The sequence below is a fragment of the Saccopteryx bilineata genome, chromosome 4 (assembly GCF_036850765.1).
Source record: "Saccopteryx bilineata isolate mSacBil1 chromosome 4, mSacBil1_pri_phased_curated, whole genome shotgun sequence".
In the NCBI taxonomy this organism is placed as follows: Eukaryota; Metazoa; Chordata; class Mammalia; order Chiroptera; family Emballonuridae; genus Saccopteryx; species Saccopteryx bilineata.
Genome location: NC_089493.1, coordinates 75,467,282 through 75,493,060, shown reverse-complemented (window position 1 = coordinate 75,493,060; position 25,779 = coordinate 75,467,282). Strand labels below are relative to the sequence as shown.

The window sequence follows — 25,779 nt, the reverse complement described above, 5'->3', positions numbered from 1 at the left end:
TCCACTGATTGCTATCATAAAAAACTGGCCAACAGCATGTGTAGATTTTTACACAAAATATAACTTGATGATACCGGGCAGGGCTTTCCTTATGGCCTTTTCATTATCTGGTTGAAGCAGTCAAAGGTCTGGAGGGCCTTTGTTTGTCTGTAGCCTGTGATTTGATTAAATTGTATCTCCCTGGGCAAGCAGAGGCAGGAGGCTCTGAGTGGGGCCACGGCCCTGATTTCCTTGGTGTGAACTCTGAGTTGTCAAAGGTGGGTTTCTTGCTGGACTGCGTCTGTTTCAGCAAGGTCTCAGGGGCCCTTATGGCATGGACATGTACAAGTATCTGCCTGTGGACTCCTACATCTCTGAGGGACTGAAAAGCCAAAGAAAGAGTTGAGGCATGTGGCTGAGAGAAGAATGGGTGGCAACTGTGTGCAACCACAGGATGTCCTAGAACTCCTGGGTGGACAAGGATGGGTACAGACAAACTATTAGAAAGAATTTAAAGGTGAGTCTGGATGCCCTGAAAGGAGGAGGGTGGAAATGGAAGCTTAGTTGGTGGTTGGTTACCCGTCTTGCACTGTCAGGAGACTCTGGGGCCACAGCCAGCTGGGGAGGTGGTCTTGAGGGGAGACGATGGGCACCAGCTGGTGCTGGCCTGGCGCCAGCCTCCCCTTTCTTCCAGAAAGAAAATGCTTTGGTCACATAGTGGTCTGTTCCTTATTCATAGCCTCCTCTATTCCTTTCTAGTTGGATCCAGTGTGAAGATGACCCCGCTGGTCACCATGGTGTCCGGCCCCCGGGCCCAGCTCTTCAGCTGCTTCCTCAGGCTGGGCTCTCAGCAGGCTGGCCTGCTTCAGCTGCACACTGGGGCTGGCCTCGCCGCCAGGACTCACTATGAGGTGCTGGTGCTGGGTGGGGGCAGCGGTGGGGTCACCATGGCCTCCCGTATGAAGAGGAGAGTGGGCGCAGAGAATGTGGCCATCGTGGAGCCCAGCGAGGTGAGTCTCCCCTTCTGAGTACTTATGTGTGCGTGTGTGCGTGCACCAGGGAGTGGAGTGGGGGTGCCTGTTGGGTGCTGGGCTGTCGTGTCCTTGTGCCTTGTGTGTGCGTGCTTGCGTGCACCAGGGAGTGGGATGGGGGTGACTGTCGGGTGCTGGGCTGTCGTGTTCTTGGGTTGGTGCTTCTCCTTCTGGGCACAAAATTCAGGCAGTCCAAAAGGACTGGAGAAGATGGAGGGAGGAAGAGAGGGCAGATCTCTTGGCTTTTTATGTTCTCTGTATGAGTTTCTTAGGCTTGCCATAACACATTTTCACAAACCAAATGTCTTAAAACAATAGATACTTATTCTCTCTCAGTTCTCTTAACTTGATTACATCTGCAAAGACCCTATTTCCAAATAAGGTCACATTCACAGGTACCAGGGTTATAACTTTAGTATATCTCAACCCATGAAGCCCCCTCACTGTAACCTCATGTCCGTAGGAAAATCAGTGGTCATTGCACTTTCCTGTCTCTGGTCTAGTATGGAGAAAGGGCGATGAATGAAGGGACAAGGAGGCCTCTGGGAATGTGTTAGTTGGTTTCAGAAATTTAAGTGCAAGGAATTATAAACAGATTAGAAGGCAGAATAAAAAAGGGTAGCAAACACCAGGAGGGAAGCTGGGAAGTAAAGCACTACTTCATGAAAAAAAATTTAAAAATTGTCCAAAAGCTACAGATAAATATTCAGGATTTTTGTTGGTTTGTGTGATGTTTCCTAAGGAACCAGGCATGTACCAGTTGGGAACTGTATCCTTGAGGGCAGCAGTAAAATGGATCTTGTGGCTGTTTGGTGGTAGGGGAGGTACGAAAGGCACACTGCCTTCCAGGAAGTCTCCTTGGTACCAAAGGAGGCTGCCCAGGCTTTGTTACAATGAGAGTTGGTGTGCTTTGTGATCTGAGAGGAGACTGCAGGGTGTTCTCTATTACCTTCTTTTTAAAAGTGATATTCAGGGACAAATTTTTTTTTTTTTAAATTCAGTGAGATGAGGGGTGGCAGAGAGACAGACTCCTGCATGAGGCCCCACCGGAATCCACCCAGCAAGCCATCTAAGGTGCGATGCTGTGTCCATCTGGGGTGTTGCTCTGTTGCTCAGCAACCGAGCTCTTCTTAGTGCCTGAGGTGGAAGCCATGGGGCCATCCTCAGCACCCGGGCCAACTTGCTCCAATTGAGCCATGGCTGCAGGAGAGGAAGACACACACACACACACACACACACACACACACACACACACACACGGGGAGAGAGAGAGAGAAGTGAGAGAGAAGAGAGAGAGAAGCAGAGGGGTGCTTTTCCTGTGTGCTCTAACTAGGAATCAAACCCTGGACATCCACATGCCAGGCCAACACTCTATCTACCACTAAGCCAACTGGCCAGGGTGACAACACTTTAAATGATAGTGATCTGAGAGCTGTCTCAGGTGGCCTATCGTAGCTAACCCATGGACAGGGGCTATTCTTTGTAATGAGATAGAGGCACTGAACACATGTCATGGAGGCCAGAATCATGTCTGTTTTGCCATACGAGGATGTGCAGGACAGGAGTCTCTCAAAGGAGAAACTCAGGCAGTTGGCTTATTTCTTTCCCTCCTGTATCTGGCTTAGTGATAGCTGGAGCTGGCGCTTGTTTGTAGTCTAAACTCTAAAAGAACATCTGAGCTTGCGTTTTTCTTCCTCTTTATGTTCAAGGTGGACTTGAAATGATTCTGCTTTCACAACTGCTTCTGTCCTCTGAGATCACATCTGATACTGGCTGTAGGGAGATTGTAAAGCCATTCCTCATATTCTCTTCACCTCTCTGTGGGTATTGCCAATTCTGTCTGGCCAGTGTGAGGTATTTGGGCAATACTGAGGGCTCTTGGTCCCCCTACCCATGAGAGAGCTGGAATTCTCTGTGACCATTAAACCAAGCTGCCCTTAGCTCCTGAGTAGAAATTTCACAACTAACTTAGGTCCACAGTGGATCATCGAAAGCAAGAGAACGTTAGGAAGTAGTGGAAGTTGGGCATGTGTTGCATTCTGGGGTTGCATTTGGTGCCTCCTGGCTTTGGGTGTAAAATCTCTGAGAAAGGAGAAGGGGGCTAATAGGGCCGAGGCGAATGTCTGCATCTTGCACAGGCTTAGCAAACATAGTTGGGAGTTAATGAAGTTTTGAGGATCCCCTGAGTGGCTGTCAACTTTTCAAACTTACTGCAGCCCCCACAAACTACTGAAGAACCATATTTAGGATACTGGGCTTAATTTTTCCTTATATTTGTGCACATAAATGTTTCCATAATGTGTGTATATATGAATGTATATATAACATGTATGTATACATGTTAAACCCCAAATTAGCTATTAGCAGTAAACAATACAGTGGTCACTAGTGATAGTTTATGGCTTCTTTTGAAGATCTTGGCAGAATTCTTGTACATGACCGCCCCTCGGAGTTTAACATAATAAGAGACACCAATGGGAGGGCAGGTGGGGAAGACTAACTTGGAGACTTTCTATGCGATACTCCAAGGGGACAGGAGGGAGTAATTGAGAGTCTAGCTCATGGGCCTTTAGCTGTGACACTTTGATCAGCCTCAAATTGAAATCTCCAAATACTTTTTCTCAGAGACATTACTATCAGCCAATCTGGACGCTGGTGGGTGCTGGTGCCAAACAGTTGTCCTCATCTGGCCGTCCCACAGCGAGTGTGATTCCTTCTGGTGTGGAATGGATCAGAGCTAGAGTGGCTGAGCTGAACCCAGACAAGAATTGCATCCGCACAGATAACGGCAAGGAGGTAACCCACTGGGACCCTTTGGCTTTTGTTAATCGAGGGCTTGTATGAAATGCACAGCTTTTTATCAAACTGGCCAGCTTCACGGTGAGAGGATGGTATATATACGTGCGTGTGTGTATGTAGTGTGTGTTAAATCCTGCGTGAGAGGGGAGGGTGTGTGGTGAATGGAGGACGGGACAGGTGGAAGGACTGAGTGATGGTGAATTAATAAATGAACGACTAAGACAAGTATTTGTGAACACCCACTGTTTTCCCTATGACTTGGTACAGTATCTTGCATCTGAATGCTCAATGAACAAATAATACTACAATGTGTTAGAATAGCAGGCACCTTCCTCCTTTTTCCTTTGGAGAGGGCAGCTCTCTACCTGACAGACGGCCTCTCAGAGGAAGGGGATGTTGGAAAATAAATATCCATCCCAGTCCCACCAGGGGGTGCTCTGTCAGAGTTGGAAGGGAGTGGGGGGGCTGTGGTTTGGGCCAGGGCTAAGGAGACTTGATGGCTACTGGAGCTTGAGAGTCATAATTGATCACACCATTTAGAAGTCTCCTCCCATCTTCACCACCCAGGCGTCAAAGTTTTTCAGAATCTGCTGCCCTGAGTTTGACTGAGGGGATGAGAGCAAGATGGTGAGACCTCAGACTCAGAAGCCATCTGCAGCGTCATGTCCCTTCATCTGCTGCTGAGCGCAGGACACCGGCAGTCAGTGCAGCCAACATGCCGCACTGCCTGTTATGGGCTCCCGTGGTTCTTGGGCCCCCAGAGGCTGTGGCCTTAATACCTTCCCCTCTTCCTCCATTCTGGGCATTCTGGCATTTAAATAAATAGAACTGTAAAATTTGAGAGTTGGTGGGAACTGAAAGATTTTCAAGTCCAACTGCTTCCTTTAGGCAGGGACTTACTGGCTCTTAACCTTTCCCTGGATCATGGGTCTTTTGAGCAACCGATAAAAGCCTGCTTTAGAAAAGTTCACATATGTACTAAATTTTGTGTTTAGTTTTAAGGAGTTCAGAGATTTGTAGCTTTTCCCTGAACCCTGATCAAGATTACCTGTCTGCCTTTTGGCCTCCCTCCTTTCCTTTCTTCCTTCCTTTTTTCCTTCCTTCTTTCCTTCCTTCCACCCACAAATATTTATTAAGCATCTACTATAAACTAGGTACATTTTAGGGACTATATGATTTAACAAAACCAGATAAAAATCCCACTGTCCTGGATTTTATTTTCTAGTTCAGGAGGGCATACAATAGACAATAGACATACTAAGTAAATTATAGAGTGTTAGAAATGATGAACATTAATGAAAAAGAATTGACCCAAATACTTGGGATTGAGGTACATCAGGCTAGGGGACTGAACTGAAAATGGGTTGGTATTTACATGTTTCAGGGTCAAGGACTTCTCTGACAATGGTATTCCTCTCTTTTTTTAGACAGATAGGTTATATGAAAGTGTTGCCTTTAATGGGTCAGAATCCACCTTCCTATAACCTCTTTCTTATTTTTTCTTGGGCCCCCAGGGTGTTATTAGACTTCTGACCTGGGCCAGTTCGCCCCTCCTTAGGCAACCTGGTGGTCCCCCGCTCCCGGGAGGTCACCATATTGATGCCGAACTTAGTGCGGACACCTGATTGGCATAGCGCACTACAGCCCAGTACTCCTGGGCTCAAGCGATCCTCCTGCCTCAGCCTCCCGAGTAGCTGGGACTACAGGCATGCGCCACCACACCCGGCAAGGTGTTATTAGACTTAAAACATTCTTGTTCCTTGTTCTTTCTGTAGTGTGTGAGAGAATATCTTCTCTCTTTTATGTGGAGAAACTCTTCACCTATGCACAGATGGTTTTTATAGTCTCTGTCAGTCTCCAGGTAGACTTATCCCCTTGTCCCTACTTTTCTCAGCTTTTCCTCATAGTCCATGGTCTTCAGTCCCCTCACTACCCATTTTACCCTGCTTACACATTATCAGACTTGTTAGTGCCTCCATGAAAGAGGCGCCTGGAAGAGGACGCAACACTACAGAAGAGCCCAGAATAGCACGACACCATTCCCTGTCACGATCAGACAGAGCCTAAGTTAGCATTTGCCTCTTTAGCGACAGTTACTACAGTGCTGGTTCATGTTAGAGGTCAGTTCAAACTGCCGGATCTTCTAATCACATGATCCACTGTCAAGTTGGGCTTCCCCTATCCTAAAATAAATAATATTTAACATATTATTTAATAAAATATACATTTATTTTAAGTTTTAATTTTTATATATTATTTTCCTTCTGTTGATAAACTTCCTTATTTCCCCCACCACTCCCAGGAGAGCGGGCTGAATGAAACACAGATTGTTCTCAATTCTCAGGATTGAGCTTTGGAACTCATTTTCCTTGCTAGCCTGCTGCTGGCTCCGGGGGCCAGGAGATTTGTATTTTATAACCCACATCACCCCTTTGCTAAAGCAGAGCCTGTCTCCTTGATCATACTTCTTTGCATTACAGCTCAGAGCCCTTTGTGGTTGAGTCTGTGCTCATTTAAGGATCATAAACTTGTCTCATCACTTGAGAATGAGAGGCACTGGCAGATGTGCTCAGTTCTGAGCCCTGCTTAGACCTCTCAGGCTAGACCCTTAGGAAAGTTGGAGTGTCTTGTTTTAGGGCTGGGGAAGAAGTTGGTTCCAGCTGGTGGGACCTTTTCCCCAAGATTTTTAGAGCAAAAATATTCCATAGTCATATCCTAAATTGGCATGTAACATCTCATGGGAGATATCATCTTTTTATAAAGTGGATGTTCATAAAATGTTGCCATTATTATTTTGAAAAGAACATATGAAAAGGCCTTGGCCAGTTGGCTCAGTGGTAGAGTGTTGGCCCGGTGTGTAGAAGTCCCGGGTTCGATTACTGGTCCAGGAACACAGGAGAAGCACCCTTTTGCTTCTCCACCTTTCCCTCTCTCACTTTTCTCTCTCTCTCTCTTTCTCTTTCTCTTCCCCTCCTGCAGCCATAGCTTGATTGGAGTGAGTTGGCCCCAGAAGCTGAGGATGGCTCCATGGCCTCTGCCTTAGGCGTTAAGAAAAGCTCAATTGGAGCAATGGAGCAATAACCCCATATGGGCAGAGCATCGCCCCCCTAGTGGGCTTACCAGGTGGATCCCGGTTGGGGCACATGTAGGAGTCTCTGCCTCCTCTCCTCTCACTGAATTAAAAAAAAAAATCGGAATGCATGAAAAAAGGAAATATATATTGAGTGTCCACGGTGTGCCAGCAATTTTACCTGTTGACTGACTGAAAGAAGGTTTGCCATCTGAATCCATGTTGATTATCTTTTTACAAATTGCTGGGAGACATTTATTCAGTAGATAAGCCTGGAATTTTGAAATGGATGAACATCCTATTTACTAAGTGGTTAGTTACCTCCCTGACTACCTGTATAAAATTAGTGTATTTTTCTATATTTAGCCTTCTAGAAAGGTCTCACTATTCTCTACAATTGCTTAAAAGTCTGGTCTACAAGTTTTTGCAATTCCTTAGAGTTTTAGAGTTTAGAACATCTGACTTGGAAACTTGAACTCATTTAAAGACTTCAGGGTTTCTTCTTATTCTTTGCTACCTTAGGGTTTATTCTCCCTTAATGATTTTTCATAAGCTTATCTGTTATTACTAATCCTAAAAATAATCACTATTATGCTCTAATAGAGCCATCAAGGCATGCACAAACCAAAGGCTTTCCTTGTTGACAGTGTTTGTATGTTTTACCTGTGGATCATCACCCCCCAGACCCTGTGCCACCTCTGGCCTCACATACCCTGAAGACTCAACACAGTTCAGCCAGCCATTTAATGGACCTAGTACACTTTCCTATAGAACAAGAAGTTTCAGGGCATCTGCTGTCTATGGAGAGGGAAATCATATGGATAATGATAAATACATTGCTATCCACTTTGATAAATTGCATTTGCACAAGCAATTGGCATTAACCATTCATCTCTCCATCCCTCTATTTCTCCATCATTACCAAGTTCCTCACTTTAATTGACTATGCTAGGTTCTAGGAATACAGTGGTACCTTGAGATATGTTTAATTCATTCTGTAACCGAGCTTGTCAGTCAGTCAACTAGTATATCAAACAAATTTCTCCCATTTAAAATAACTGAAATAGATTTAATCCATTCCAGCCCTGTGAAACATCCCTAAACCATCCTAAATTATGAAAAAGACATGTTTTTAAATTAAGAAACACACATGTATACTTTACCAATGCAAAACAAAATATATGAAATAAAAGAAAAAAGTGTTATTTAGTACTGTGTTCTTACCTTGGAGACAGATGAGTGCAGCCAACGGAGGTGAATGGCGGAGGAGGAGGGAGGAAGGGATGTAGGCACTGTAGACACGTAAACTAAAACTGCACTTTCTTAACACTAAATGTAAACTAAAACTGCATTTTCTTTACTTTAAACAAAACTAAAACTGCACTTTTTTTTTACTTAAAATGAAACAACAAAAATTTAATTGTAAAAAAATGCACTTTCTTAAATTAACTTTAAACTTAACCTAAGCTTAACATTACGTATTTTTCATTTAATCATCACCTGTTTTTGCCTTTTTGGCTGCACTTTCGGCACTTTCACTTGTAGGACTTTTAAAGAAAAATCTATCCAAAGAGGTTTGCTTTTGCCTGGCTTTTAAAATGTTATGGAAATGTGACAAGTGTCATTAAAAAGTGCTGAAGCACAACCAGTTGAAACTTTTTCTGGGTGTTTCTTTTCAATGAAACTTGAAAGCCTCTCCCATATTGTCAGCATGTCTTTAATTTCACTTGTAGAAATCACTTCCTCTGACTCTACCTCCTCCTCACTACTAATCTCTTGCAGAAGCTCCGTATGTTGCATCATCTGTAGCTCCTTCAACTCCTCAGTTGAGAGTTCCTCCTCATGTTCCCCAACGAGCTCGTTTACATCACCCTCATCTACTTCCAGACCCATTGACTTTCTGAGGGACACAATGTCCTGCAACGCTTCTACCTCGGTCTCGGTCTCTGGTTCGAATCCTTTGAAGTCCCTGTCTGCAACAACATCAGGTCATAACTTTTTCCATGCTGAGTTCAAGGTTCTTCTTGTAACCTCTTGCCATGCCAAGTCAATAATGCATAAACATATCACAATGTTGTAGTGATCTTTCCAAAACTCTCGAAAGGTTAGATTTGTATTCTCAGTCACCTCAAAGTGGCGGAACAAGTGCTTTGTGTAAAGCTTTTTAAAGTTGGAAATGACCTGCTGATCCATAGGTTGCAAGATTGAAGTCATGTTGGGTGGGAGGTAGAGGATTTTGACGAATTTGAACTCATTGAGAATGTCATCTTCAAGACCAGGTGGGTGGGCTGGAGCATTATCAAGGATTAGTAGTGCTTTCATTGGGAGTTTATTTTCTTGAAGATATTTCTTCACTGTAGGACCAAAGATGAGATTTACCCATTCAATAAAAAACTGCCTTGTTAACCGTGCCCTAGCATTGGCACGCCACATACACTGCAGTTTTTCTTTAAGAATCTTGTGAGTCTTAAAGGCTTGAGGATGTTTGAAATGATACACTAGCAGTGGCTTTACTTTACAGTCACCGCTAGCATTTGCACACAATGCAAGGGTCAGACGGTCCTTCGTGGGTTTATGGCCTAGCAGCTTCGTCTCCTCTGCAGTGATGAAAGTCCTCTGGTGCACTTTTCCCCAAAACTCTCCTGTTTCGTCACAGTTGAACACTTGTTGGGGGATGTAGCCTTCCTTTGCGATAAGCACAGCAAAATGTTCAATGTACTCCTCAGCTGCCTTAACGTCAGCACTCGCAGCTTCACCATGCCTCACCACCGAGTGGATGCCAGATCTCTTCTTGAAATTTTCAAACCAGGAATGACTTGCCTTAAAAGTATCTTCTGCTGCCTCTTTTGAGGTTGATGGTTCTTTCTTCTTCAAGTCACCATAAATAATACATGCCTTTTTGCACATTAAAGTCTCTGTCACTGTATCTCCTGCCAGCTCTTTCTCTTTCACCCACACCAGCAGAAGCTTCTCCATTTCTTCATGGATATTTGTCCTTAATTGGGACAGAATTGTTCCTTTTGCTGGATTTGCGCTTTTGATGACATCCTTTTGTTTAAGGATGGTACAAATTGTAGATGTATTGCAGTCATACAGCCTTGCCAGTTCAATCACTCATACACCACACTCATGTTTTTCTATTCTTTCTTTCTTTACTTCTATCAACATCATTCTCTTCTCACCACTGTCCTTTACACTCACTTTCTTCAGACCCATGATAGCACACAAAAAAAGTTAGTAAAAAATGCAAAAATGATGCAAGAATGAGTACAGCGCACGACATTCGACTTTATTCTGTGGGTAACACGTGAGAAGGAACGAGATGCTGGTGTTGTGCTGCCAATACCAGACCCGTGCACCAATGTGCCAACTAGCAGCAGCTTCCTGAGTCACAACTCATATCTCGGAATTTTGCTTGGATCTTGAACAAAAATACGGACTGAGTCACAGCTTGTATCTTAAAAAATTTGTATGTTGGTCTGCTCATATCTCAAGGTACCACTGTGTAAGGAACATAACTCTTATCCTCTAGGAATATACAATGTGGTGGGTGAGGACATTACTGCTATAAAGTGTCATGTACACTGTGCTGAGGGAGCTCGGGAGGGGTGAGTGGGGAGGAAGTTTGAGTCGTAGGCAGGCCTTGCTGTGGAGGTGACCTTGGAGCTGGGTCTTCTGGGTCCCAGGGCAGGACCTGTTCAGTGATTTGCTGCTCTTGCTTCCCACTGTGAACCAAGCACTCTTGCACTTTGGAATCTCCTTTCTTTAGTTGTGATCGGCACAGCTTGTGTGCTGCGCTTCTCTATTTAGTACAGGAGAGAGGTCATCATCACCTGACGTCCTTTCTGGGCTCATAGCCATCATTCTACATCTCCAGTTCCCTAGGCAATTCCTTTTACTGCTTTTAATTAATTAGTTAATTAATTAATTTTTTGTGTGTGACAGAGACAGAGGGAGAGACAGAGAGAGGGATACATAAGGACAGACAGGAAGGAGAGAGATGAGAAGCATCAATTCTTTATTGCAGCTCCTTAGTTGTTCATTGATTGCTTTCTCATATGTGCCTTGACCCTGGGGCTACAGCAGACCAAGTGACCCTTTGCTCAAGCCAGCGACCTTGGGCTTCAAGCCAGCAACCACGGGGTCATGTCTATGATCCCACGCTCAAGGGTTTCGAACTTGGGTCCTCTGCATCCCAGTCCGACACTCTATCCACTATGCCACCGCCTGGTCAGGCCCCTTTTATTTTTTTCTTGCTGACTTTTCCTGGCTCCAACTTGTCTTCCCCCTGATCCTCAACCCATATTTCTATCACAATAAATATGGAGACTTTTACTCTTCAGCATGAATAATCACAATACCCATATTTAAGGAGGGGACTTTTCAATCCCAAACAGATTGTTAAATAATATCAGATACATTATATCACATCTTTTACAATGACCCTCAAAAGAACAGTTTCTCAGTTATGATATCGATCCATCCATATGGCAGGTCATATTTGCTTGGGATTTATACATTACCCCATAGATTTTTTAAAGAGTTGACTGTTTTTAAGATTAGAAAGTCATTCCCCCCCTCCTCAACATGAAAAGAGTTAACAAAAGCCCTGTGTAAAAGTTGTGGCCTCTTTGCCATCATTCTCCACTGCATAAAAATATAGGAGCCTCAGCTCTCAGAAGCTAGGACAGTTACACAGTATTTATGAAGCAGTGAGGTGTGAGAATGGTGAGCATGATGGCAGACTGGAGCATGTATGGCCCCTGATGCCCTTCCTGCCCACAACCCACAGCTCCAAGTTGTCCACATAAATGAATGGAAACTCTGTGTCGGCCACACTTTTCTGGGGCCTGAGTCAGCCCTTGCGCAGCCACTTTTTGCGTCCTGGTCTAAAATCGCTTTGTTTTGTGTTGCAGATCTCCTACAAATATCTTATTATTGCTCTTGGACTCCAGCTGGACTATAACAAGGTAAGTTTTAAACTACATCTGTGTTCACTGGCCTGCTTATGCCAAGATCAAACACTGCCTTCAGTGGCTTTTTTTTAGTCACTTTGACAAGAAGAAGTACTAAGATTCCTCTTCTAGTTTTATTTCTCAGTAGTCATTGTATGGTTTTAAAAAAGTCTGCTCTAAGATTCTATCAATGATAATATGATCTAGCTTTAAGCTTTAATCTTAGTTTAGCATGCTCCTGCCCTAATGGGAATTTAAGCAAAAGAGCAGCCTTTTTCACACTTACAAGAAAACTACCTTTCTAGTAAGACTGAGTTGGCTGTATTATAGATTAAATTTTCCTTTGAAAGTAAGATTTAGATTTTGAATTCTTAAGCAGACTTTAATGGTAGAATGCCAGCAGTGAGTTTATCAGGAGCTGGAGGGAGGTCTGGGTTTTGCTATGTGGAGGGTGGGCGTTTTGGTACGAGGTGACCGACACAATATAACTACTGCCCCGGAAGTTCCTTCCATCTCTCTTTTCTGTGAGTAGGGAGCCTACTGCTGTCTTACTATTGTGAGATTCAAGTTCAATTTTCTAAAACATCATAGAGAAAGTCAGCATGGTGATAACCAGGTTACAAGTTTCAGAAATTTGATACAGGCAAAGGCCTTATCTGAGTTGGCTCAGCAAAAATCTTTGAAGTATAATTCCTACATGGAAACCCAAATCATGACATGTCCAGAGTAAGATGGTGACAATATCCTGGGGTGTGTTCTCTGAAGGTTCAAAGAAGCCATGAGTTGGTGTGAAGGTTGTGATGAGTTCGGGTCACGTTGGCATGGTCATGCGTCCCATCTAACAACAAACTATGGAGTACTGCGTCTGGAGAAGGTGCCAGTTGCACCTTCTGGGAGGTCCATGTCTCTCAAGAGAGCCCCTGAAGTGTTGACTTAGCAAAGATGGTGCATCTCCATGGGACTGTCTCCCCGAGACCCCCAATGCCATCTGAGCAGGGCTGTTTGAAGAGAACAGTGCTGAGAGTCCTTAGCAGCCTTTTGCGGAAAACTAAGGAACAATCATATTTAAATGTAGCTATTACTCTGGAGTCTCTACTATGTACCAGGTACGTGCTAAGAATCTGATATTGATTCCTCACAGCTACTTGTGAGAAAGGTATTTTTATCTCCACTTAAGCGAAGAGGAAGCTGAGGCTGCTATATTACCTGGGACTCTTTGATTGTGGACAATAGACAGCCACTCAAGTTACTGTAAACAAAAGGGGGGTTTATTTGATGAGGATACCAAGGGATCCGGATCTCTAGGGCAGAAATGTAGGTGGGTCTTCAGAAGGGCTGGATCTCTGACCTGGGTTCTGTTGGACCCCTGGCAGCCTCTCTCTGCCCAGCAGTCCCTACCCCTTTCTCCCTCCAGCTCCATGGGATCTCTGCAGCACGGTGTCCTGCTTACTGGCCCGGTACATGTGATAGGATAGTCCATAGCTCCCAACATACAGCCTATTACTGTGCAGCCAAAGCAGGGTCAGATCTCATCTCTTCCTCTGCCTCCCCTGCCTCGCTTTGCTTCAGGGTTCCCAGAGAAGCACTTGGATTGGACAAGGGGGCATGAACTGCCCTTTATGACAAGGTCTCCCATTTTTTTCTTGGTATCTTTTACCTTAACAGCAGCTTCTTCAGATAGAGAAAGACAATGAAGGTGATAAGAGACCAGCTGTTTATCTCTTGAATAGTTTTGCTTTGGGCCCAGGAAGTATGGAAGTCCTGTGGGAAGAGCCCTAGGTCGGGCCTGCGGTGTCTAGTTCTGTAAGGTTCTCTCAGCCTCTCCTTCATTTTCGTCAGGTGTGTCTATGGGCCAATAATCTCTCTCTCCCTCTCTTAGCGGTGTGCAGTGAACATCCAGTGTTAGCACAGATGTGAAACTGCAGGAACATTCAAATGCAAGGTGATGTTATAATAATAAATGATTATTGCTGAAACTGCTAATATTATATCTACTTAAACTGTAGCAGGAGATATGACCAGTAATTAAAGAAATAGTTGCTCTTGACATTGAGTGTGATAGAAGAGATCATAGGACCCTGTTTCCTTGAGACCTGGGGATCAGTGTCGAGTGATTCTGGAGATCATAGCCCTACATTCTGAGGAACAGCGTGGGGAGACTCTGAAGAACCAGCCCATCCTGATGACTTTTTAATTTTTGTTAGATTTCCTTCTCTTGCTGGAAGGACTGGCGCCTCAGTTTCTTTATCTCAGTCTGTGCCACTCTCATTGCATGTTGTGAATCTTCTCTTCCTTTGTTTGTTTGGTCACTACAGCATTATTTTAATAGTAAAAGAAAATGGAAATGTAAGAAAAGTACATTTATCAAAGACTTTGAATTAATTTTAGTATATCTATACTGTTGAATACATACCATTTCGTAAAACAAAGGACGAGGTTACTCTGCAAGTGTGCTAACATGAAATACACTGGAGAAATACTAATGAGAAAATTTTAAAGCATTGCCAAGAAGTGTGTATGGTAGTTGCGAGCCTTCTAACATTTAAGACAAGTATCTGGTTATCTTACTGGCAGGAATACACTGCCACCTCTGGAGCACTTACCACGTGCATGTCATTTTTCTAAGCACTTTACATGCGTGGGCTTATTTACTCCTGCCAAGAATTCTGAGAAGTTGTTCCTTTATCCCCCCTTTACAGATGATGAACATAAGCTTTTCAAGCCTCAGTGCTCATGGAATCACCTATTAAAACAGATTTCTGGGCTCACCCCTGAGTTTCTGTTTCAGTAGGTCTGGGGTGGGGCGCCTGAGAATGTGCCTTTTCAGCAAGTTCGCAGGGGCTGCTGGTGCTGCTGCTCTGGAGACCGCATTTTGACACCCACTGGCTTACAGGTATTAGCTAATTTACCAAGGGTCATAACACGCATAAGTGGAAAAGCTAGGACTCAAGCCAGGTCTGCACGGTTCCCAAACCCATGTATTTCATTACCTGCCTTTACCAAGAGTTTGATCTGATACAACCCGATGTAGGGGTAATTTAAGTTTGCTGTTGTCGACATCATAATTCGTGGTTCTGCCTATCGTGCTTCCTTTCAGTAAGGCAACTGGTTCTCCAGAAAGGACGCATGCCTGAATTCTTGTCCACACTCAGGTGGTGGAAGGAAGTATGCATATTCAAATCATGATCTCAAGGCCAGGGAGGTGGAGGGGCTCCCCTGGGCTGGGTCCAATCTGTAGCTTGACAGGTGCCTCTGGGAGCTATAGTGCTGGTCTTACCAGATCCCTCACCCATCTGCCTGCTGCAGCGTGTGCAAGGACTGGGCGCTGATAATTGTACCGACATAATTGCAAGTTGGTAGAAATGGCAAAGAAGAGCCATTTGCACTTCTGTTAAGGATTTTATTTTTAGTTAACTTTCAATTTTATTTTATATTGGTTTCAGGTATATAGCTTATTGGTTAGATGATCATATATACTTTACAAAGTGTTCCCCCTGATATTTCCAGCACCCACCTGGCACCAGGCACAGTCATCACAGAATTATTGAGTATATTCTCTATGGTGTACCTTACATTTCCATGACTGTTTTGGGACTGTCAGTCTGTACTTCTTAATCCCTCACCTCTTTCACCCCGTTCCCAGTGCCCCTCCTGTTTGGCAACCACCAGCCTGCTGTCTGTGTCTGAGTCTGTTTCAGCTTTGTTCGTTTATTTTGATCTTTAGATTCCACATATACGTGAAATCATATGGTAAAACATTTTTTATTTGTGTCTTTTGTTGCAGATTAAAGGCCTCCCTGAAGGTTTTGCCCATCCCAAAATAGGGTCCAATTATTCCGTTAGCACGGTAGAGAAGACATGGAAAGCTCTGCAGGACTTCAAGGAGGGCAATGCCATCTTCACTTTCCCAAATACTCCGATAAAGTGTGCTGGCGCCCCGCAGAAGATCATGTATTTGTCAGAAGCCTATTTCAGGAAGGTATGCTTCCTTTCCAGGGACAGAGACAGGTGCGGTGGGGGTGTAGCTGGTGCTGATTTCGTGATGGCCAGAGTTTTCTACTCTATCCATGTCAAAATACTTTTTTCATTTCTAAATTTTTGTTGTATGTGTACAAAATTATATATAATTGGAAGTTTTTTTTTGTTTTGTTTTTATTGTATTTTTCTGAAGCAGGAAGGCAGAGAGACAGACTCCCCCATGTACCTGACTGGGATCCACCCGGCATGCCCACCAGAAGACTAGGCTCTGCCCATCTGGGCCCTTTGCAACCAGAGCCATTCTAGTGCCTGAGGTGGAGGCCATGGAGCCATCCTCAGCGCCAAGGGCCAACTTTGCTCCCATGGATCCTTGGCTGTGGGAGGGGAAGAGAAAGAGAAAGGAGAGGGGGACGGGTGGAGAAGCAAATGGTCACTTCTCCTGTGTGCCCTGGCCAGGAATCGAAGCCGGGACTTCCAACGCCAGACTGATGCTCTACTGCTGAGCCAACCAGCTAGGGTTTATAATTGGAAGTTTATAAAGTAGAAAAAAGGAAGAAGTCAATCATAATCTAATTGTTTTAATTCAGCTGCTATCACCAATTTAAAATGACTTTCCATTTTTTTCTATGCATGTTTGTGTAAACATGGTTACAATCATACTGTACCTACAAACTTAGATGTATTACTGTCATTAAATAGTCTTTGTGGCCCTGGCCAGTTGGCTCAGTGATAGAGCATTGGCCTGGAGTGTGGATGTCTTGGGTTTGATTCCCAGTCAGGACACAAAGGAGAAGCAATCATCTGCTTCTCCACTCCTCCCTTTCCCCCTTCTTTCTCTCTCTTTCTTACTCTTTGACAGCCATGGCTCGATTGGTGTGAGATCATTGGCCCCAGGTGCTGAGGATGGCTCCATGGAGCCTCCACCTCAGGTACTAAAAATAGCTCGGTTGGGAGCATGGACCCAGATAGGCAGAGCATTGGCCCCCGATGGGGGTTGCAGGGTGGATCCCAGTCGAGGCACATGTGGGAGTCTGTCTCTCTATCTCTTCTTGTCTCACTTAGAAAAGAAGAAAAAGAAATCTTTGTAACATACTTTTTTCTTTTCTTGAATTTATTGATTTTATTTTATTATTTTTTATATTTATTGATTTTAGAGAAGAAGAAAGAGAGAGAGAGAGATAGAAACATCGATCTGTTTCTGTCTGTGCCCTGATGGGGGATCAAACCCACAACATTTGCATATCAGGATAATATTAATCAACTGAGCTATCTGGCCAGAGCTGTAGCATACTTTTTAATGTGCATATAAAAATCTATTGGGGAGATACGTTAGGTGTTGTTTAAATATTTCCATATAGTTATGTTGTAAAGTACCATACCTCACTTCTGCGGGTTTATGTAGAGACACTGAGTCCAGATGAATTTTGAAGGGTTTTATTAAAAGGAGGAGATTTCTGCCCTGGCCGGTTGGCTCAGTGGTAGAGCGTCGGCCTGGCGTGCAGAAGTCCCGGGGTTTGATTCCCGGGCAGGGCACACAGGAGAAGCGCCCATCTGCTTCTCCACCCCTCCCCCTCTCCTTCCTCTCTGTTTCTCTCTTCCCCTCCCGCAGCCGAGGCTCCATTGGAGCAAAGATGGCCCGGGCGCTGGGGATGGCTCCTTGGCCTCTGCCCCAGGTGCTAGAGTGGCTCTGGTTGCAATAGAGCGACACCCCGCAGGGGCAGAGCATCACCCCTTGGTGGGCAGAGCATCGCCCCCTGGTGGGCGTGCCAGGTGGATCCCGGTCGGGTGCATGCGGGAGTCTGTCTGACTGTCTCTCCCCGTTTCCAGCTTCAGAAAAATACAAAAAAAAAATAAAATAAAAAATTAAAAAAAAAGGAGGAGATTTCTTAATATGTCGACTGCATGTGACTAACATGGGGCATTGCAGACCCAAATCATGCACGCCAAATACATTTCAGAGGCTGGTTATATACCCCTGATTACACACAGGTTGGGGGGAGCGTGACATCATGACACAATTATTAACAAGCCTATAACATTTGTCTAGGGCAGTGGTAGTCAACCTGGTCCCTACCGCCCACTAGTGGGCATTCCAGCTTTCATGGTGGGTGGTAGTGGAGCAACCAAAGTATAAATAAAAAGATAGATTTAATTCTAGTAAGTTGTTTTATAAACAACTCTATAAAGTTGTTTTATTCTGCCAAACAGCGAAAATCCGACATAAAGTACTTGGTAAGTAATTATTATTATATGTTTTAACTTGCTGTAACTCTGCTTTATAAATTTTATAAAGTAAAGTTACTTCCTTACTTTGTAAATCACCATTACTGTGGAACCAGTGGGTGGTTAGAAAATTTTACTACTAACAGAGATACAAAAGTGGGCAGTAGGTATAAAAGGTTGACTACCGCTGGTCTAGGGGATCCACAAAAACATTAAAACTTTCAAGGAAATACAATCAAGGACATTTACAAATCGTTTAGTGTCTATCTCCTTTCCTTTGCCTATATGTTACTCTCAGGATTCCAGGAAGGGAGGAAGAGCCAAAATCAATGTAGGGTGGTATGTAAATTCTGTCTCTTATTGAAAGAGAAAAGAAATCCCCATACAACCTTTATTCTATAGTCAAAACTAAATGACCCATTGTCCTGGTAAGTCAGGAAGCTTCTACATTCTTCTCCCTCCCCTCCCCAAGGAAAGGACGGGACAGAAAGCCTGACCTTTCTTCCTAAAATATCAATATTAATTTTGCAACTTTTTGGTACCTGTAAAGCCAGTAGCGACGGCCACCATCACAGCTGCCTGGCCTGTGCAGGTTCAGGTTTAATTTGGATAGACGGTAATGAAACAACGGAGCCAAAAACTGGTGGGCCATTAGTTTTAATCCTAGCTTGCACCCAGCATGCAAGAAATACACACAGTGGGAAAACACTTCCCTTTCCATTCAGGGCTCCCAAAGCCACTGACTTATCCAAGTTTTCCTAGGATCAAAGGTTTGTACCTCACCAGCCTTATTGACCTCTGTTCCCCATCTCCTTCTCTCTGCACAAACTGGCTTCTCCTTTAGCACTTTGCCATCTTGGCTGCTTCTCCTCTCCTCAACGTGGCCTTTCTCTGCTCTCTCTCCTGCATGGGCTCCTCTGCCCCACTTTATAGTGTAGAAATCAAAACCTTTAATCCAATATACAAACAAAGAAGTCTCTGATATAAAGTCACTTATCTAGGGCATAATGGGATTCCTCAAAAGGGTGGGAAAGGCTTAGTCTTAAAACTAAGCTTTAGGCTATAACGACCCTGCCTGCTTACAGCCTGTCTCCCACTCCCAAATGCAAACTATAAGTGAGCAAACCTATATATCATATTTACAAACTTATTTGACCAACAGTACCTTACCACAGTTAGAGAATTAGTTGTACAATATATTGTTCCTTTTTATACATAGTAATATCATCAGCTGCTCCTACTCAAGTTCAAGGTTATGAATATTTTCTGGATCTTGATATACATTTTTAGAAATATAAAAGACAAAATGCCAATTCTAAAGGCAAAAAAAAAAAAAAAAGTTAATGTGGAACTTTAAACCTTAGCAGAAAGGGAGATTAGGGGCCCTCTCTCTCAGTAGTCCTCTGATGCCCTCTGTCAGAGCAGGTGTCTGCAGCTGGAAAGCACATGGTGATGCCACGGGGAAGCTGCCCTGCCCTCCTGCCTGTCTGTGGGGCATCACACTAGGTTTCCTAAGGTGTGGGCTGACTCGGGGCAGTGGTAGGATTCAGAGCAGCCTGTGGTTCTGTAAAGGGACAGGTGGGGAGAAGAGGAGAAGACGATGGGACTAAAGAGATGTTGAATGTATGCCTGGGACCCAGCATGGGGCAGGCCTTCACCTGAGGCGTGTGAACCAGCACCAACCCTGTGGGGTGGGGAACTAAGGAACGGTTCCAGTTGTCACATTTCTAAGAAAGATTTTTTGGGGTTATGAGAATTCCAGGTTGGCACAGCCACTTGAGATTCTTGCTCACTTAACTTCTTTCAAATAATGAGATCCAGGTGAGCAAATCCTAAAAGGGGTTGCACAAAGAAAAGAGTAAGAGACCAGCTGTTTCTTTCTTCCTGGAAATTCTCTTTGCTTAACTCTTTTTTCCCAACCTTTGAGTGGCCTGAGAGAAGTTTCTGTCTTGGGAGCCATAAGATCTTAGGTGGGTGGGAGAACTCTCGTCTCTGAAACATGAACAGTATGACAGTGTACAAGCCAGGGGGACACAGGAGCTTTGTCTTGCTCACTGATGTCCTCTCAGCACCTACAACAGCTCTGGCCAGCTCAGGACCTCACTGAATATTTATTGAGTGAATGAACAAATGGGCACATGAATAAACAATCCAGCTTTATCCTGACCTGGAATAAATCTCACCTCTGGCCTTCAATTGAATAGTGCCCACCTCAGTCCCCTGACTCCAATGTGCACTTAATTGCTATGTTGCCGACAGAAAATAACATAGAGTCGGTGGACTGGTCCAGCCTCACCCCACCAGGGCATAGTGAGGGAGAAAGCTGGTGAGGCCTCTTCTGAAGGTTTTACTTGTCTCAGTTGAAAAAAAAAATGGTGACTAGAGTAATGCTTCGGGGTTGGTTGTTTCCATTCTTATCTTTTTCTCAGACAGGGAAGCGATCCAAGGCCAATATCATTTTCAACACCTCTCTTGGAGCAATTTTTGGGGTTAAAAAGTATGCAGATGCCCTGCTGGAGATCATCCGGGAGAGAAACCTCACGGTTAACTACAAGCAAAACCTCGTTGAAGTTCGAGCTGATAAACAGGAGGCTGTTTTTGAGAACCTGGACAAACCCGGAGAGACCCAAGTGATTTCAGTGAGTGGTGAGCTTACACTGTCTGGTGAACAATGTCACAGATGCAGGTGACATTGTGGCTCCCGCCCCCCTGCCCATCATCATTGTGTGCTGGGGGAGGATGGTTACAGTGAGCATTGTATAACAGTGATGGGGGGACTGTGAACCAACACGGGTGGGAAAGACAAAGAGGTACAGGGTGGTGTCCATAGGAGGTGAGGAGGGTTTATAGGAGGATGGTGCTAGGGTAAAAATCTCTATTTTAGGTCTCTATTTCTCTTGGCGTGGGTCACTTAAAGCAGTCAAATACTTCACAACTTCAGTTACTGCCAAGAGTTCAGGAAGGGCTTCCTGACACGCAGGATCTGGGGATTGACTGAGTTTATGGTATGGGAGAAACGGTCCTGCTTGTGGGGAGTTCAAGGACAGAACGTCTTTCACCCCTGAAGAGGCTGTATTTATATGTCTTTCACCTGTGTATAAAAGGAAGCACTTAAAACTCCTTGAGCGATCTGGTGGAGCTGCCCTGCTGGGAAAGGTGAAGCCTTTGTACATGGCCTTGGCTTCTCTGTGTCTCAGTTTGTCTTGTGAGTGGGAATAGCGCTTTTGTAGAGGCATGTGAGGTGTGCAAACAAGATGAAAGGCATGCATGGAGGACTCCTTTCTCTATCTCATCCTGGAAAGAACTGTTAGCCACGAGGAAGCAGTGTACAATTGTATTTTACTCAGTCAGCATTTTTAGGGGAGTGACAGGTTCCATAAAAATGAATTTTGGAGTAAACCAAAGATTAGTCTTCTAAACATCAAAATGATACATTATAAGCATTTTAGCTCAAGCTCTTTCTGAATATATTGCACACGTCTTATCTCTTTTACGTGGAGTGGATTGACTATCATTTAAAATGTTACGGGTGACTCAAGGACATAATTTTAAAAAACTTTTTGGAAATAATCTCAGCTTAGAGAAAATTGTAGAAGTAAAAATAGTAAATGTATAAAAATATATAATAGAAAACTCTATATAGCCTTTACTTAGATTTACTTAACATAGAGTTTTATCCCATTTTCTTTATCATTTCATTTTTCTCCTTCTCCCTCTCCCCAAAGCATTTAAAGGTTACATATATCATAGCCCTTCACCCCTAAGTTCTTCACTGTAAATTTCCTAAGGCATGAGGGTGTTCTTGCATATTACTACAGCACAGCTGTCAGCTCATGGATTTAGCCTGGGTCCAGTGCTTCAGTCTGCCACTTGTGGTCCAGTTTTGTTTCCAATGGCATTTACAGTGCTTTTCCCCTCCAGGCCAGACCCAGGCTACAGCCAGGTCGTTTACTTAATTGTGATGTCTCTTTAGCCTCTTTTAATCTGGGATGTTTCCTATGACACTGGCAATTTGGAATAATACAGCCACCCCCCCTCACCAGTTTAATTTTTTAATAAAATGGTCTTTGTTTTGGGTTTGTCTGTGTTTTCTTGAGATTAGTTTTAGGCTATGTCTTTTATAGACTGAAATGCTGCATGAGTGATGTGTCCTTCTCGGGTAACACATTTGAAAGCACAGTGTATTCATCTGCCCCTCATTGGTAATGTTCAGACCAGTCAAGATCTGGCCCAATTTTCCACTGTATAATTATCTTTTTCCCCTTGCTTCTAATAAGTCTGTGGGGAGACACTTTAAGAGCATGTATACCTTTTACTCCCCTTTAAATTTCCCCCTGGAACTTGGTTAATCCATTGGTGATTTTTTTAATTTATTTCTAATCCAGTCTTTACTGCAGAGGTTGTAGAATGAAGACTTTCCAGCATTTTCTCTATGTTTATGAATAGGCTCTTGGCATTCTGTCAAAAAAGTCCTCCCTTCTCTCATTAATTCATTACTGGCCTGAACTCCTAAATTCATATTTCTCCTCTAGTGGTTGATAAATTTATTATTGTTTTTAATTACTTCGGTGCTCATATGGTTTCAGATTTTGAGGAGCCCTTTTAGATGGTTCCTATGTCCTTGTGACATGTCCCCATCATATTTGTGAGCCCTTTCTTTATGGTGTTACAGCATTCTCAGGCAGAAGTAGCATTTACTCGCCCAGCTCAGGGTCATAATTATGAATAGCTCTTGTATAGTTATGCTCCTGTGGCCTGCTGGGTGGTTTAGGGCTAGTTAGCCCTTACAGAAGTGTCTCACACTACTCCGTTCTTTGATTTTGTGTGTGTCCTTTCTGTAGTTTTCCAGTTTCTTGTCTTTCTTAGCTGTCAAGAAGTTGTAAGTCCCTCCATCTTCAGTTCTTTTAAATTGCTGCTTCCAACTTTTTACTGTATGGAAAATGAGATAGCCAAATGTTAAATTTTATGTAAAGTAAAAAGCAAATGGGCTATGAGTAAGGGCCCAAAGCATACTATTTTGAGCAAGGTGTATGAGCTTGAGCATGAATTTAATTTCATTGTTTGGTCTTTTTTACTTTGGTTCTCAGCTGTTTTCTGGATAGTTGAGCTTACAGATAGGTACTTGTATAAATAAATGGCTACTGTTCTTCTAAAGGGGTTGTAAAGAAAGAAGATATTAGTGTCTCTTTTGAATTATAGGATTTCAGGTCAGATTTTCTTCCCAGACTCAATTCTACTCTTTTAAAAAAAAAATTATTTACTTATTCATTTAATTTTTTTCCAGTTACACTTGACATACAATATTAATTTCAGGTGTACAACATACTGTTAGTTAGATATTTATATAACTTTCAAAGTGATCAGCCTGATAAGTCGAGGACCAACCTGACACCAGACATAGTTATTAAAATATTATTGACTATATTCCCTGTGCTGCACTTAACTTCCATGTAAATACTTTTATTACCATAAGTTTCTACTTCTTAATTCCTTCACCTTTTTCACCTGTGGCCCATCCCCTCCTATCTGGCAACCTTCAATTCTCTGTATCTATGAGTTTCTGTTTTGTTTGTTTATTTTATTTTTTAGGTTCCACATATAAGTGAAATCATATGGCATTTGTCTTTCTCTGTCTAGTTTATTACAGTTAGCATAATAGCCTCTAGGTCTATTGATGTTGTTGCAAATGGCAAGATTTCATTTTTTTTTTCTGGCAGAGTAATATTTTGTTGTATATATGTACTGTATCTTCTTTTTTCATTCACCTGTTGATGGACACTCATGTTGCTTCTAAATCTTGGCTGTTGTAAATAATGCTGCAATAAATATAGGGATGCATATATTCTTTCAAATAAGTGTTGTGGGTTTTTTTGGATATAGCCTCAGAAGTAAAATCACTGGGTCATAAGACTGTTTCATTTTTAATTTTTTGAGGTAACTTCATACTGCTTTCTATAGTGGCTGCACCAGTCTGTACTCCTACTAACAGTGCACAAGGGTTCCCTTTTCTCCACATCCACATGAACACTTGTTGTTTGTTGATTTATTGATGACAGCCATTCTGACAAGTGTGAGGTGCTATCTTATTGTGGTTTTAATTTGCATTTCTCTGATGATTAGTGACGTTGCACATCTTTTCATATGTCTATTGCCCATCTGTATGTTCTCTTTGGAGAAGTATTTATTCAGGTCCTTTGCCCATTTTTAACTGGATTATATGTTCCTTTTGGTGTTCAGTTGTATAAATTCTTTATAAATTTAGGATATTAACTGCTTATCAGATGTATTATTGGCAAATATGTTCTATTCACTGGATTGTCTTTTCATTTTGTTGATGTTTTCCATTGTAGTGCAAACACTTTTTAGTTTGATGTAGTCCCATTTATTTATTTTTTCTTCTGTTTTCTCTGTTTGAGGAGATATATGAGAAAAAATATTGCTACAAGAAAGGTCTGAGATTTTACGGCTTGTGTTTTCCTCTAGTGTTTTTGTAGTTTCAAGTCTTAGATTTGTCTTTAATCCATTTGTGTTTATTCTTGTGTGTGGTGTAAGAAGGTGGTCTAGTTTCACTATTTTGCCTAGCATTTCTTTTGTATTAGCTCAAGTAAAATGCCATGCCTTTATAATGTTTATGTAACAATATTTAACTTCTAGAAAGATGTGAAGAATTCATAAGATTTAGCCCACAGTTTATAAAAAGTAGTCATAGTTAACTGAAGCAATGCAGACAGACACGGCCTTAAACATTTGGTGGATGATGGTCGCTGACCATTCCATCCATTATCCTGCATGAACCAGTCAAGGACCACACTGCATGGTTGTCACATCTCTGACATTTCCTTTCATCTAGAACATGTGTTCAGTCTGCACAGTCATTAACAGACGCAACCTTAGGGACTCAGGCCCCCCAAGGTTACCCTGCGAGCAGCGCAGCATTTTGCAGCACTCCTTCTTCCTTAAGGTTAATTAAGCTTATGATTGCCTGAAAGTGGGAATAAATGCAAGGCTTCCTAGTACCATCAACGATTGACAAGCCCCGATGAATGCCTGAACCTCCTTATGGAAACCAGCGTCTATTGACTCTCACAAGGTTGGGGTTACCTTCAGATGCTCAAGTTTTCACCTTAATAAAACATTTTGTGAATGTTTGAATCAATTTGAAATTTCTAGATGGACTTTATTAAAACTAAATGAAAAGAATAAAAAGGATGATCTACCAAAAGGAGAAGAGTTTGTAAACAAAAAATGTAAAGGTGTCATCAAAGTCAATCAGGATGGGCCAAAGCACTGTTGTCCAGCGTTATCTTGGTAGAGATATTTGGGGGAAAAAATCCACCCTGCCTTCTACACCATTCAGTAAACCCACTCCTGAATCAGACACCTCTTTCCTCCAAAGTGCTCACCAATATTCTTGCCACCCTTTATTACACTTTAAATTGGTGTTTTGCTGCTTCCTTTATTTTGAGGCTTGAGTCATATTTGGTGCTCACTTACCAGCTTCTAACACAGCATTTATAAGTCTCAAGGACTCTGAGTGCCTCTTTGCAGTCCCTGACTTTGCAAGTCAGTGATGAGGTTCAGGGAGAGAGCAACTGAAATATGCCACCCCCTAAGTCATAGGAGAAACTTCAGTGAGTTCTTTCAGAATGTTAGTGGGTTTCACTCCAGTGTCTTGGATTCCCCAATGCCAAAGGGATCAAGTGGACTCTATGGGGAGATTATGTCAACCAAGAGAATAGTTAGT

At 43.0% G+C, this 25,779-nt stretch overlaps 1 protein-coding gene across 2 annotated transcripts in view; it reads left to right on the top strand.

The window, feature by feature from the left end:
- Positions 1 to 25,779, top strand: part of SQOR (sulfide quinone oxidoreductase) — a 56,367-nt gene that overhangs the window by 21,823 nt on the left and 8,765 nt on the right. For both annotated transcript variants that reach the window (XM_066276849.1, XM_066276848.1), the window contains 5 exons: positions 739 to 989; positions 3,636 to 3,806; positions 11,796 to 11,849; positions 15,619 to 15,813; positions 20,465 to 20,674. In XM_066276849.1, the coding sequence (XP_066132946.1) occupies positions 756 to 989; positions 3,636 to 3,806; positions 11,796 to 11,849; positions 15,619 to 15,813; positions 20,465 to 20,674 (864 nt within the window). In that variant the 5' untranslated portion in view covers positions 739 to 755. The remainder of the gene's footprint in view (positions 1 to 738; positions 990 to 3,635; positions 3,807 to 11,795; positions 11,850 to 15,618; positions 15,814 to 20,464; positions 20,675 to 25,779) is intronic.